The sequence below is a fragment of the Scyliorhinus torazame genome, chromosome 7, assembly GCF_047496885.1.
Source record: "Scyliorhinus torazame isolate Kashiwa2021f chromosome 7, sScyTor2.1, whole genome shotgun sequence".
NCBI lineage: Eukaryota > Metazoa > Chordata > Chondrichthyes > Carcharhiniformes > Scyliorhinidae > Scyliorhinus > Scyliorhinus torazame.
The window spans coordinates 220,752,188-220,764,647 of NC_092713.1; the positions used below are offsets into that span (position 1 = coordinate 220,752,188).

At 57.6% G+C, this 12,460-nt stretch overlaps 1 protein-coding gene across 2 annotated transcripts in view; it reads left to right on the forward strand.

Annotated features, from left to right (window-relative positions):
• Window positions 1–7,976: 7,976 nt before the first annotated feature.
• Window positions 7,977–12,460, forward strand: part of bod1 (biorientation of chromosomes in cell division 1) — a 55,587-nt gene continuing 51,103 nt past the window's right edge. The window contains exon 1 of one of the 2 annotated variants that reach the window (XM_072512081.1): window positions 7,977–8,170. In XM_072512081.1, coding sequence (XP_072368182.1) covers window positions 8,051–8,170 — 120 coding nt within the window. In that variant the 5' untranslated portion in view covers window positions 7,977–8,050. The remainder of the gene's footprint in view (window positions 8,171–12,460) is intronic. The other variant, XM_072512082.1, reaches the window with a different exon arrangement.

Genomic DNA, 12,460 nt, shown 5'->3' on the forward strand with positions numbered 1-12,460 from the left:
ATTTTGCATCCAATCGTTGTAAGGAGTTCTAATAATTCAGAAAGAAGCGAGATGGTGTCAGTCTGGAGGAGCAAGTCGTCCACATACTGAACAAGGCATTCAGGGTGGGAAAATTTAGATAATCCATTTGCCAATTGTCTGTGAAAAATGGAGGGGGAGTTGTGGAAGCCTTGTGGAAGGCACGTCCACGTGTACTGCTGTCCCTGGAAAGTGAACGCAAATTTATACTGGCATGCTTTGTCCAGTGGTATGGACCAAAAGCCATTACTGATATCTAATACGGAAAAAAATTTCGACTGGAGTCCCTGTCTCAACATGGTCTCCGGACTCGTGGCAACGGTGGGGGTTTCTAGGGGAGTTACTTTGTTCAATTCTCGGTAGTCGATGGTCAGTCGCCATGATCCATTGGGTTTTCTTACTGGCCAAATCAGGGCATTATTCGTCGATGCGACGGGTTGAATCACTGCTTGATTCAATAAGCTTTGAATTACCTTGGCTATCTCTCCCTCGGCTTGCTGGGGGAAGCCGTACTGTTTCTGGGGCTTGAATGTTGTAATGTTTACTACTCCTGGGATTTTGCCGCAGTCGTGCTTGTGCTGGGCAAACTCTGTTTTATGTCTTTTCAAGACTTCTCTAATCGCTTTGTCTGTGGTAATGGTTTGTGGATCAAACCTGTACTCTCCTACTGAGCTGATTCTATGGGCATAATCTCCTACTGTGAGCGTGGCGGGGGCTCGTGCTGTTCTAGCCATTTTCCATATGCATCGGTTGACTGGGTCGAATGAAAGGTTGTGTGTACTCATGAAATCAATGCCCAGGATGTGTTCTGCTGCCTGGGGCAAATCTACTAAAACAACCAAGTGTTTTGTCTTGATATTACCGAGCTGTACGTCCACAGGGGCTGTGATGTGTCCCTGCTGGAGGTGATCTGTAAAGCCACTAAGGGTAATGGTGTCCATAGTGGGCCATATCTCTTTCTGGTACATGGTGGAGGAGTTTAACGTGGTTCGGGACCCTCCTGTGTCCCAAAGGAACTCTACGGGGTGTCCCCGGACTTTGCCTGCAATGACCGGTCTTCCGGACTTATCCCAAAGGGTATCGCAGACCCAGGTTGGGGAGCCCGAACACCGTCAATCGGTGCCATTCATGGCCGAATTATCTGGTTGGGCGCTAATGCTGTGAATGTGTCGGGTATTGTTTCTGGGGGGGCGTTTGGGTGCTGATTCCTTTGCTGCTTTGGAAGGATATTGCATTCTCGGGTATAATGTCCCTCGTGTCCACAATTGTAGCATTCCTGTGTCTTGAGGTGTGGCGCTGTACCTCTGCCTTCATTTACCCATGCGGGGTCTTGGTGTGCCCTTACTGGATTCATGGTGGCGTCTACTCTCTCATGCTCTGTCTTTTTCTGTACCGACTGTTCCCAAGCTCTGGACAATCATTTCAGAACCGACAATTCATTGTGCGCTGGGTCTGAGGGGTCATAATTGCCACATGCCTTCTGTCCTGCCTCTGTGGCGTGGGACACTAACGTACGGGTCCATTTGGCCGTATTGTCTACTGATAAATGGGTGCGGGCTAACTCACTGAATACCGCAGTAAAATGGATCCAAAGGCATCCAGCAAACGCTGTTGGGTGCTCTCCCTTTTTCTGCCTGCACCGGTTGAGTCCGTCTACCGGATCTCCTCTGTTATATCCTATGGGGTCTAAAATGGCCGTTTTCATTTCTTGGAGTCTACCTCCTCCTACATTTTGTGGGTCGGGAAGGGCTGAACTAACTGAGGGGTCCAAGCACATAACTATGAGCTTAACCTGCTCCGGCTCGTCTAAACCGTACACGAGGGTCTGTTGTTTCACTAACTCGAAATAGTGGTGTGGGTCTGATGTGGGGTGGAAAGTATCTATCTTCTCGCGAGCATCTCGTAACTGGGTGATTGATAATGGGGTGATGTATACAAAATCGTGTTGGCCTTCCGTGGTAACCCTGCGCTGTTTGGCAATGGGGTTCATTGGGTTGGGTGCTGCCTGTGCAGTCGCTGGTGCGGGTGCTTTTCTTTTCGGGGCCTGGGGGGCTCTATTTTGATTCCCGGTCTCACTTACGTACCGTTGGGCCGTTTCACTGAGTTCCTGCCAATCGGGGCCGTCCTCCTGGTCTAGCTGTGGGCCAAAGGTGTCTCTAAACCCATTTTGAACTGATAGCAGGGATCGCAACTTTGCAATTTGCTGCCTGCATTTGGCATGATCCACCGAATTCTGCCTCCGTTCCGTGGTGGAACTCTGGAGTGCTCGGAGGGCTGCCTTCAAATCATCGCATTGTTTCTTTAAGATCTGTACCTGATTCTGTCTCTTCTCTCACCATTACAGCACGTTGTGTGTCCTGATAGGCCTTATCGTATTGGATTTGGAAGTTGCTAAGGTGGGCGAGACAAGATTGATGTGCCCTCTTGACATCATCCATTTCCTTGTCCTTTGCCGCGAACTGCTCCCGGAGCTGTACATTTAATCTCTCGCTTTCACTTAAATCTCTTCTCTCCTTCTCCTCAAGCTGCTTGCAGAGCGTCCTCAGGACCTCCTCTGCTCCTCGCAATTGTGCCAGACAGGACACGATTGCCATCGGCTTGTGAACCTTAATCAAGCTCTTTTTATGGATCTCGGTCAGGCTGTCCTTGTCTATGCTGCCAGGACCTGTCTCTCCATTGGAGCAAAATTCCGACCATAGGCGCCACCCTTTCCCCTTTAAGTATTTCCCAATCTCTTCCTCCCAAATGGGACTCTGTTCTGATCTATTGGACGCTGCGACCTCGGGCTCTTGTGGATGCATAAGGGGTTCCATTGCCTTCATGGCCATCCCTACAAATACTTCTGACTCCCGGAAATTTGGAACAAGGGGGAATAAAGCGGTGGTGCAAACACAGGTACGGTTCAAGCTATTTTCCAGTTTACGCAACTCCCGAAAGTTTCACGCAACAAAATCTATTGAGTTTACCTTATATCCCTTTGTTAGTACGCATGCAAATTACATACTTCCGAATTATGGAGGTTTGATCGATACTGGTTTCGCTTGTGGTTTCTTTTACTTTGCCAATTTGGATTCTAATTCAAATGCTTTTGTGGGTTCTCTTGGAGTGACACGGTCATTTCTGGGTCGAGTCCGGTCAGATGTCGCCAATAACTGTTGCCTTTTCTCCTTTTACTCTGTCCTTTCTCTGGCTCTGTTCCAATTAGGACAATCAGTGAATTTACCTTCTTTCTATATTGTCTATGTCCGAATGCTTAGAGTCGCCAGGTATCGAATGATACCACCACAAGTTTCAACCGGCTATCAATCAAAGAGCCAAACACCAGTTAGTTCGTTCAAGGTCAAGGGTACTTTATTTACATACAATCAATCATGCAACATACACTACTAGGTAACTACTCATATTACTAAGACAACCTGTACTTAACTTCGGGCACCCGGTTTAGGTCAAGAAACAGTGGCCGCTGTTCAATTCTGGGGTAACTGCTGCTCAGTTGGGCTCATCCGCCTGGTAGTGGGCATTGAACTCGAACTTGCTTCTGGTGTTGCTGCGATTGGCGATGATCGTGACCGGGGTACCAAGGCCAAAAGAGAGCGAGCATATGACAAACTCTTCCTTTCTACTTGGAGGGCTTTCACGCTATTTTGGGCGGTCCTGCGATTTGGGCCTTACTAATTGGGTGATCCCTGATCACTCCGTTCGATTCCTTAGCCAATAAGTGGGCGGGGATCTGGATGACTGGGCGTGTCTCAAGCGGTCATTGACCCCGTTGTTTGTGTTTCCCTTGGTCAGGGAGTGACGCCGAAATGTCTGGGACTGTCCCGGTAGCTGGAGTACCAGTCCTTTTTGTTGGGGGAGATGGGCCATCACCTGCTAATCAGCCTGATTAACATGCTAATGGGACGGGGTTTCGATACCGTCTGGACTTTGCTGACAAAATATGCATTTCAGGCTTAGAAACTACCTGACTCTTGGCTTGTCCATTTTACCCATCAGTCTTTGCGAGTTGCTGTGTGCTTAGTTGGAAGTGGCCATCCCAGATGGCTACAGTGCCAGGGTCATGATGTCACTGAGTGGCTGCAGAATATTCTGAAGGAGAGAGTGAGCAGCCAGAGGACATGATCCATTTCAATACCAGCAACAAAGGTAGAAACAGGGATGAGGTCCTGTGGGCAACATTTAAGGAGTTAGGAAAAACATTTAAAAAAACAGAATTTTAAAGGTGGAACCTCCAGATTACTCCCTGAGCTAGTGAACACAGAAAGATGAAGTTGGAACACATGAATGTGTAGCTGGAGAAATGGTGCAAGGAGGGAGGGTTTTAGATTCCTGGGGCATTGGAACTGGTTGCGGGGTAGTGGGGGTGGCAGGTAACCTGCATAAGCCAGGCAGTTAGCACCTCAACAGCACCAGAGAGGTTTGCTAGTGCTGTTTAGCAGGGTTTAAACTAATTTGGCAGAGGGATGGAAAACTGTGGGTGAATTCAGATGGGACAAAATCAGAAATGGAAATGGAAAGCAGAAAATTAATGAAGTAATCTGGAAGGCAGAAGAAGCAAAGGTTAAAAATTAAAAGAGAAGTTTGGCAGCGGTCAAGAGTTCAAATTAAGGAGTATCGCGAATAAAGAAGCTGAGCTGAGGGCACAGATAGAAACATGGCAACATCATATAACTACAGGACAGGAATGACAGCTCAACATTCCTGCTAACAGGATTTTCAGAGATAGAGAGAGGGATAAAAAATGGAGGAAGCGTGGCAGTTTTTGTCAAAATAATTACAGCTGTGAGGAGGGATATGTTAGAAGAATGTGGTGGCCTTGTGGTATTGTTACTGGATCAGTAATCCAGAAACTCAGGTTATGCTCTGGGGTCCCGGGTTCGAATCCCACCATGGCAGATGATAGAATTTAAAATACCACGAAAAAATAAATCTGGAATTAAAAGTCTAATGATGACCATTGCCATCGGCAATGTCATAAAAACCCATCTGGTTCACTAATGTCCCTCAGGGAAGGAAATCTGCTGTCCTTACCCGGCCTCTAAATGCCCTCCACTCAAATGACCTCGCAAGCCATTCAGTTCAAAGGCAATTAGAGATGGGCAACAAATGCTGTCGCAGCCCAGCGATGCCCACATCCCAAGGCCGAATGAAGAAAAAAAAGTACAGAAATCATCAAGTGACGACATAAGGATTGACCTAAGGAACAAAAAAGTATCAGTCAGGCGACTGGGAACATATTATAAACCTCCAAACAATCAAAGAATGATCGAAGAGCAAATATGTTGACAAATCTCTGACATGTGCAAAAACAATAGGGCAGTAATAGCAAGGAATTTTAACTATGCCAATTAATGTGAAAGGAATGGAGGGGAACAGAATTCTTGAGGTGCATTCAGGAGAACCTTTTAGGCCAGTATGTAGCAAGTCTAACAAGAGAAGGTGCGGTTCTGAACTTAGTTTTAGGAAATAAAGGTGGAAGGAGTGACAACGGGAGAGCATTTTGGTGGTAATGATCATAATTAAGTTCATTTTAATATAATTATGGGAAAGGACAGAGGTAGAGCAGGAGTTAATGTTCTAAATTGATGTACAGCCAATTTTACTAAGCTGCAGATTCATTAGCAAAAGTGGACTGGAAACAGCTACTTGAAGGTAAATCAATGTCAGGGCGGTGGGAGGCATTCAAAGGGGAGATTCAAGACGTTCTGAGTAAACGTGATCCCACAAGGAAAACGTTGGGATGGTCAGATCTATGGCACCCTAAATGTCAAAGAACTCACAGGATAAGGTAAAAAAGCAAAGCTGATGTCAGACACCAAGAAGTCAATACAAAGACAAGAGCAGTATAGAAAGTGCAGGGGTGAAATCAAAAAGTAATTAGGAAAGCAAAGATTGGAAATGAAATATTATTGGCAAGCAGAATGAAGGAGAACCCAAAGATGTTGTGGTTGCTCAAGACATACATGGAGACTTCCAGTAGTTAACAAAGAGGTTTCTTGATGAAAGGCAAAGGCAGTAAAGCAACAGACACAGAACACCATACAACTTATAATAACACTTCAGCTTCCTGACCCACACTGCCCAGAGTCCTGACCCCAGGGCCTCACGCAAACTCCCGATTGGCTGGGATTCATGTGCTCCCACATGATTGGCCTCAAGTCTGTCACGTGGTCCATTGGACCAGCCCCTTAAAGGGACCATGCCACCCCCAGATGTTGAATAAATACAGCAAGAGTAAGAGGATAACTAAGGAAAGAGTAACAGGGAATTTTAACTATGCCAATATTAACTGGAATGGTTTTAATATGAAAGGAATGGAGGGAACAGAATTATTGAGGTGTGTTCAGGATACCCTGTTACACAAAAGACCAAAAGGGTAACCTGGAGGCAGAAAATATGGACATCGTTCTTAATGAATACTGTCATCATTAAAGAGGAAAATAGATCTTTCCCATCCACTCTATCCAGGCCCCTCACACCCTTGTACATGTCAATCATAGAATCGCTACAGTGCAGAAGGAGTCCATTCAGCCCATCGAGTCTGCACTGAACCTCTGAAAGAGTACCACCCTACAAAGGCCCAATCCCCCTCCCTATCCCTGCAGTCCGACCTAGCGGTAATTTAGCTTGCCAATCCACCTCACCTGCACATCTTTGGTCTGTGGGAGGAAACCGGAGCACCCGGTGAAACCCACCGACACAGAATGGGCAAACGTCACAGTCACCCGAAGTCGGAATTGAACCCGTGTCTCTGGCGCTGAGGCAGCAGTGCTAACCATTGTCTGCTCTGTTTAATTACAATGATATATTAGGGAAGACAACAATCATAGTTTATTAAATGATCTTAGGGAGTTTTGGAAACTATACAGTACATTAGAAAGATTAGGTAAATGCCACTCAAGGAAAAGACACCACCCAGCTAACATGTTGATGTGGCAAAGACACAGGCACTGCTAGCTAGGTATAGTCTGCTTCAGAGTCCTGCCTCTGAAGTTGTGCTCTCCCAACATGTTGGCTAATAAACGATTGTTTTGACCCTGGGTCTCCTGAGATTATTTTGTATTATAATCTGCACCACTACAGCACTGATGTACTGGGCTCCTCCATCATTGAGGATAAGGATATTTGCAGAGCCTCCTCCGCCAGGTTAATTGTCCCCATCATTCACAGCTGGGTGTGGCAGGACTGCAGTTTACATCTAATGCTTTGCTTGTCGGTGTAATGGCTTTAGAATGACATTAGTGGCAAAGCGTTGTGAATGTGGCATGTTCAGTACATTCTGCTGCGTGTTGCCAAGCTGCAAGTTGCACCCTATCCCCATAACCCAGTAACTGCACCGAACCGTTTGGACAATAAGGGGCAATTTAGCATGGCCAATCCACCTAACTTGCACATCTTTGGGCTGCAGGAGGAAAACGGAGCATCCGGAGGAAACACATGCAGACACGGGGAGAAGGTATGAACTCGTCACCCAAAACTGGAATTGAACCCGGGTCTCTGAGGCAGCAGTACTAACCACTGTGCCATGGATAGATTGGAACTTTTCCCAGGAATCACAAACAGGATTATGCAACATGGTTGATTACTTTTGAACTCCGTTAATGCAACAATAACTTATGTAGTCACATGGGAAATGGGCCTTTATTCAGGACTGTTTATTGGTCGTATTTTTTTTAAGAGTGTGACCATTTTCTTGGAGGGCATGTTATCAACATTTTTGACGTTGTTTGTCAGCTTTGATGCTTAATATGTGTGACTTTTACCTGCATCTGGCAACTATTAATCAACTCCAGTTTTACCTGAGGTCATCGTTACTTTGGCAAAAGCCAAGACTAATGCGCACGCGCACCTGGTGTCGTCCGGTTGCTCGCATGGCCACCTGGGTGTTGCAGTCGCGCATGTGCAAGTCCAGCCCTGAGCGAAGGGAAGGAACTACATCTCCCAGAAAGCGCTGCGCCGCTCGCTGCTGCTTCCTTCTGACCGAGCGGTTGACAATCCGAGTGGGATTCACAAAAGCCCCAGGTTTCTCATCATGGCCAAGAGCCTGCCGCCTGATGATCCCAACTTAATCGCCATGATCGTAGATCATCTTAAGAGCCGCGGCCTGTTCGATGAGTTCCGCAGAGACTGTCTGGCCGATGTCGACACTAAGGTGAGAGAGAGGGCCCGGGTCAGGGTCGGTCGGGGGTGCGGGGGACCCGGGGCGGGGGCGGGGGCGGGGGCGGGGCGACGACCACGACCACCCTGGTCAGGGGGGGGGGGGACCCGGGTCGGGGTCGGGGGGGGATCCGGGTCGGGGTCGGGGGGGGGGATCCGGGTCGGGGTCGGGGGGGGGGATCCGGGTCGGGGTCGGGGGGGGGGATCCGGGTCAAGGTCGGGGGGGGGACCCGGGTCAAGGTCGGGGGGGGGGGACCCGGGGTCCGGGGTCGGGGGGGGAACATGGGTCAAGGTCGGGGGGGGGGACCCAGGTCATGGTCAGGGGGGGGGGAGACCCAGGTCATGGTCAGGGGGGGGGGGGCGACCCAGGTCATGGTCAGGGGGGACGACGACCCAGGTCATGGTCAGGGGGGGGGGACCCGGGTCAGGGTCAGGGGGGGGGACCCGGGTCAGGGTCGGGGGGGGGGAGAACCTGGTCAGGGTCGGGGGGGGGAGACCCTGGTCAGGGTCGGAGGGGGGGGGCCCGGGTCGGGGGGGGGGGCCCGGGTCAGGGTCGGGGGGGGGCCCGGGTCAGGGTCGGGGGGCCCGGGTCAGGGTCCGGGGGGGGCCCGGGTCAGGGTCGGGGGGGGGGCCGGGGTCGGGGGGGGGGGGGGGCCGGGGTCGGGGGGGGGGGGGCCCGGGTCGGGGGGGGGGGGGGCCCGGGTCGGGGGGGGGGGGGGCCCGGGTCGGGGGGGGGGGGGGCCCGGGTCAGGGTCGGGGGGACCAGGGTCGCGGGACCCGGGTCAGGGTCGGGGGGGGGGGGACCCGGGTCAGGGTCGGGGGGGGACCCGGAGTCAGGGTCGGGGGGGGGCCCGGGTCGGGGGGGGGGAGGGGAACCAAGGTCCAGGGGGGGGGGATCAGGGTCAGGAGGGGGGGAGACCCGGGTCGGGGGGGGCCCGGGGTCAGGGTCGGGGGGGGGCCCGGGTCAGGGTTGGGGGGGGACCAGGGTCGCGGGACCCGGGTCACAGTCGGGGGGGACCAGGGTCGCGGGACCCGGGTCACAGTCGGGGGGGGGGGGGGGGGGGAGACCCGGGTCGGGGGACCAGGGTCGGGGGGGACCCACGTCAGGGTCGGGGGGGGGACCCGGGTCAGGGTCGGGGGGGTGACCCGGGGTCATGGTCGGGGGGGGGGGGGACCCGGGTCAGGGGGGGGGGGGGAACCCGGGTCAGGGGGGGGGGGGACCCGGGTCAGGGGGGGGGGGGACCCGGGTCAGGGGGGGGGGGGGGACCCGGGTCAGGGGGGGGGGGGACCCGGGTCAGGGGGGGGACCCGGGTCAGGGTCGGGGGGGGGGGGGACCCGGGTCAAGGTCGGGGGGGGAGGGACCCGGGTCAAGGTCGGGGGTGGGGGACCGGGGTCGGGGGGGGGGTGGGATCGGGGTCGGGGGGGGACCCGGGTCGGGGGGGGGGGGGGGGGAGACCAGGGTCGGGGGGGAGGGGAACCAAGGTCCGGGGGGGGGGGAGACCAGGGTCGGGGGGGGAGGGGAACCAAGGTCCGGGGGGGGGGGGGGATCCGGGCCGGGGGGGGAGACCCGGGTCGGGGGGGGGCCCGGGGTCAGGGTCGGGGGGTGGCCCGGGTCAGGGTTGGGGGGGGCCAGGGTCGCGGAACCCGGGTCACAGTCGGGGGGGGGGGGGGGGACCCGGTGTCGGGGGACCAGGGTCGGCGGGGACCCGGGTCAGGGTTGGGGGGGTGACCCGGGGTCATGGTCGGGGGGGGGGGACCCGGGTCAGGGGGGGGGGGACCCGGGTCAGGGTCGGGGGGGGGGGGAACCCGGGTCAAGGTCGGGGCGTGGCACCCGTGTCGGGGGGGGGGGGGGACCCGGGTCGGGGTCGGGGGGGGGAACAGGGTCGTGGGGGACCCGGGGTCGCGGGGGGGGGGGGGTCAGGGTCCAGGGGGGGGACCTGGGTCAAGGTCGGGGGGGGGGAACCCGGGTCGGGGGGGAGGAACCCGGGACAGGGTCGGGGGGGGGTCCCGTGTCAGGGTCGGGGGGGGGGGGACCCGGGTCAAGGTCGGGGGGGGGGACCCGGGGTCGGGGGGGGTCCGGGTCCAGGGGGGGAACCTGGGTCAAGGTCGGGGGGGGGAGGGGACCCGGGTCAGGGTCAGGGGGGGACCCGGGTCAGGGTCAGGGGGGGGGGACCAGGGTCGGGGGGGGGGGGGGGAGAACCTGGTCAGGGTCAGGGGGGGGGGGGCCCCGGGTCGGGGGGGGGGGGCCCGGGTCAGGGTCGGGGGGGACCAGGGTCGCGGGACCCGGGTCAGGGTCGGGGGGGGGACCCGGGGTCGGGGGACCAGGGTCGGGGGGGACCCGGGTCAGGGTCGGGGGGGGGACCCCGGGTCAGGGTCGGGGGGACCCGGGGTCAGGGTTGGGGGGGGGACCCGGAGTCAGGGTCGGGTGGGGGGTCAGGGTCGGGGGACCAGGGTCGGGTGGGGGGTCAGTGTCGGGGGACCAGGGTCGGGGGGGGGACCCGGGTCAGGGTGGGGGGGGGGGGGGACCCGGGGTCGGGGAGACCCGGAGTCAGGGGAGGGGGAGGGTCGGGGGACCTGAGTCAGGGTCGGGGGGGACCAGTGTCGGGGGAACCGTGTCAGGGTCGGGGGGACAAGGGTCGGGGGGGACCCGGGTCAGGGTCGGGGGACCTGGGTCGGGGAACCCGGGTCAGGGTCGGGGGGGTGGGGAACCAGGGTCGGGGGGGGGGGGGGTGGGGGAGAGCTGGGTCAGGGTCGGGGGGGACCCGGGGTCACGGTCGGGGGGGACCAGGGTTGGGGGGGGAACCAGGGTCGGGGGACCCGGGTCAGGGTCGGGGGGTTTATCATAGAATTTACAGTGCAGAAGGAGGCCATTCGGCCCATCGAGTCTGCACTAGCTCTTGGAAAGAGCACCACCAAGGTCAACACCTCCACCCTATCCCCATAACCCAGTAATCCCACCCAACACTAAGGGCCAATTTTGGACACTAAGGGCAATTTATCATGGCCAATCCACCTAACCTGCACATCTTTGGACTGTGGGAGGAAACCGGAGCACCCGGAGGAAACCCACGCACACGCGGGGAGGATGTGCAGACTCCGCACAGACAGTGACCCAAGCCGGAATTGAACCTGGGACCCTGGAGCTGTGAAGCAATTGTGCTATCCACAATGCTACCGTGCTGCCCTTGGGGTACCAGGGTCGGGGGTGTGGGGAGAGCCGGGTCAGGGTCGGGGGACCTGGGTCGGGGGCGGGTGGGTGGTGGAGCGGTCAGGGTCGGGAAGGGGAGGCCAGGTCAGGGTCGGGGGGGGGACCCGGGTCAGGGTCGGGGGGGGACCAGGATCGGGGACCAGGGTCTGGGTGGGGTCGGGGCGGGGACCCAGGGTTGGGGGGGGGGGGACCCGGGGTCGGGGGGTGGAGACCCAGGGTCGGGGGGGGGTCAGGGTCGGGGGACCAGGGTCGGGGGGGGTCAGGGTCAGGGTTGGGGGGGGGGGAACGGGGTCAGGGTCGGGGGTCCCGGGTCAGGGTTGGGGGGGGGGGAGACCCGGAGTCAGGGTTGGGGGAGGGGGGGTCAGGGTTGGGGACCAGGGTCGGGGGGGACCAGGGTCAGGGTGACAGGGTCGGGGGGGACCAGGGTCAGGGGACCCGGGTCTGGGTCGGGGGGGACCAGGGTCGGGGCGGGGGGGGGGGGCGGTGGAGCCGGGTCAGGGTCGGGAAGGGGAGGCAGGGTCGGGGGGGGACCAGGATCGGGGGACCAGGGTCGGGGCGGGGACCCGGGGTCAGGGTCGGGGGGGGGACCCGGGGTCAGGGTTTTTGGGGGGGGGGACCCGGGGTCGGGGGGTGGAGACCCAGAGTCAGGGTCGGGGGGGGGTTTAGGGTCGGGGGACCAGGGTCGGGGGGGACCCGGGTCAGGGTTGGGGGGGGGACCCGGGGTCGGGGGGGCGGAGACCCGGAGTCAGGGGAGGGGGAGGGGTCGGGCGGGACCAGGGTCGGAGTGGACCAGGGTCGGGGGGGCCCGGGTCAGGGTCGGGGGGGACCAGGGTCGAGGGACCCGGGGCAGGGTCGGGGGGGACCAGGGTCGGGGGGGCCCGGGTCAGGATCGGGGGGGGACCAGTGTCGGGGGACCCGGGTCGGGTGACCAGGGTCGGGTGGTGGGGAGCCGGGTCAGGGTCGGGGGTGACCAGGGTCGGGGGACCCGGGTCAGGATCGGGGGGGGATCCGGGTCCGGGGGGGGTAGTACCCGGGGTCGGGGGGGGGGGAAACTGGGGTCGTGGGGGGTTCGGGGTG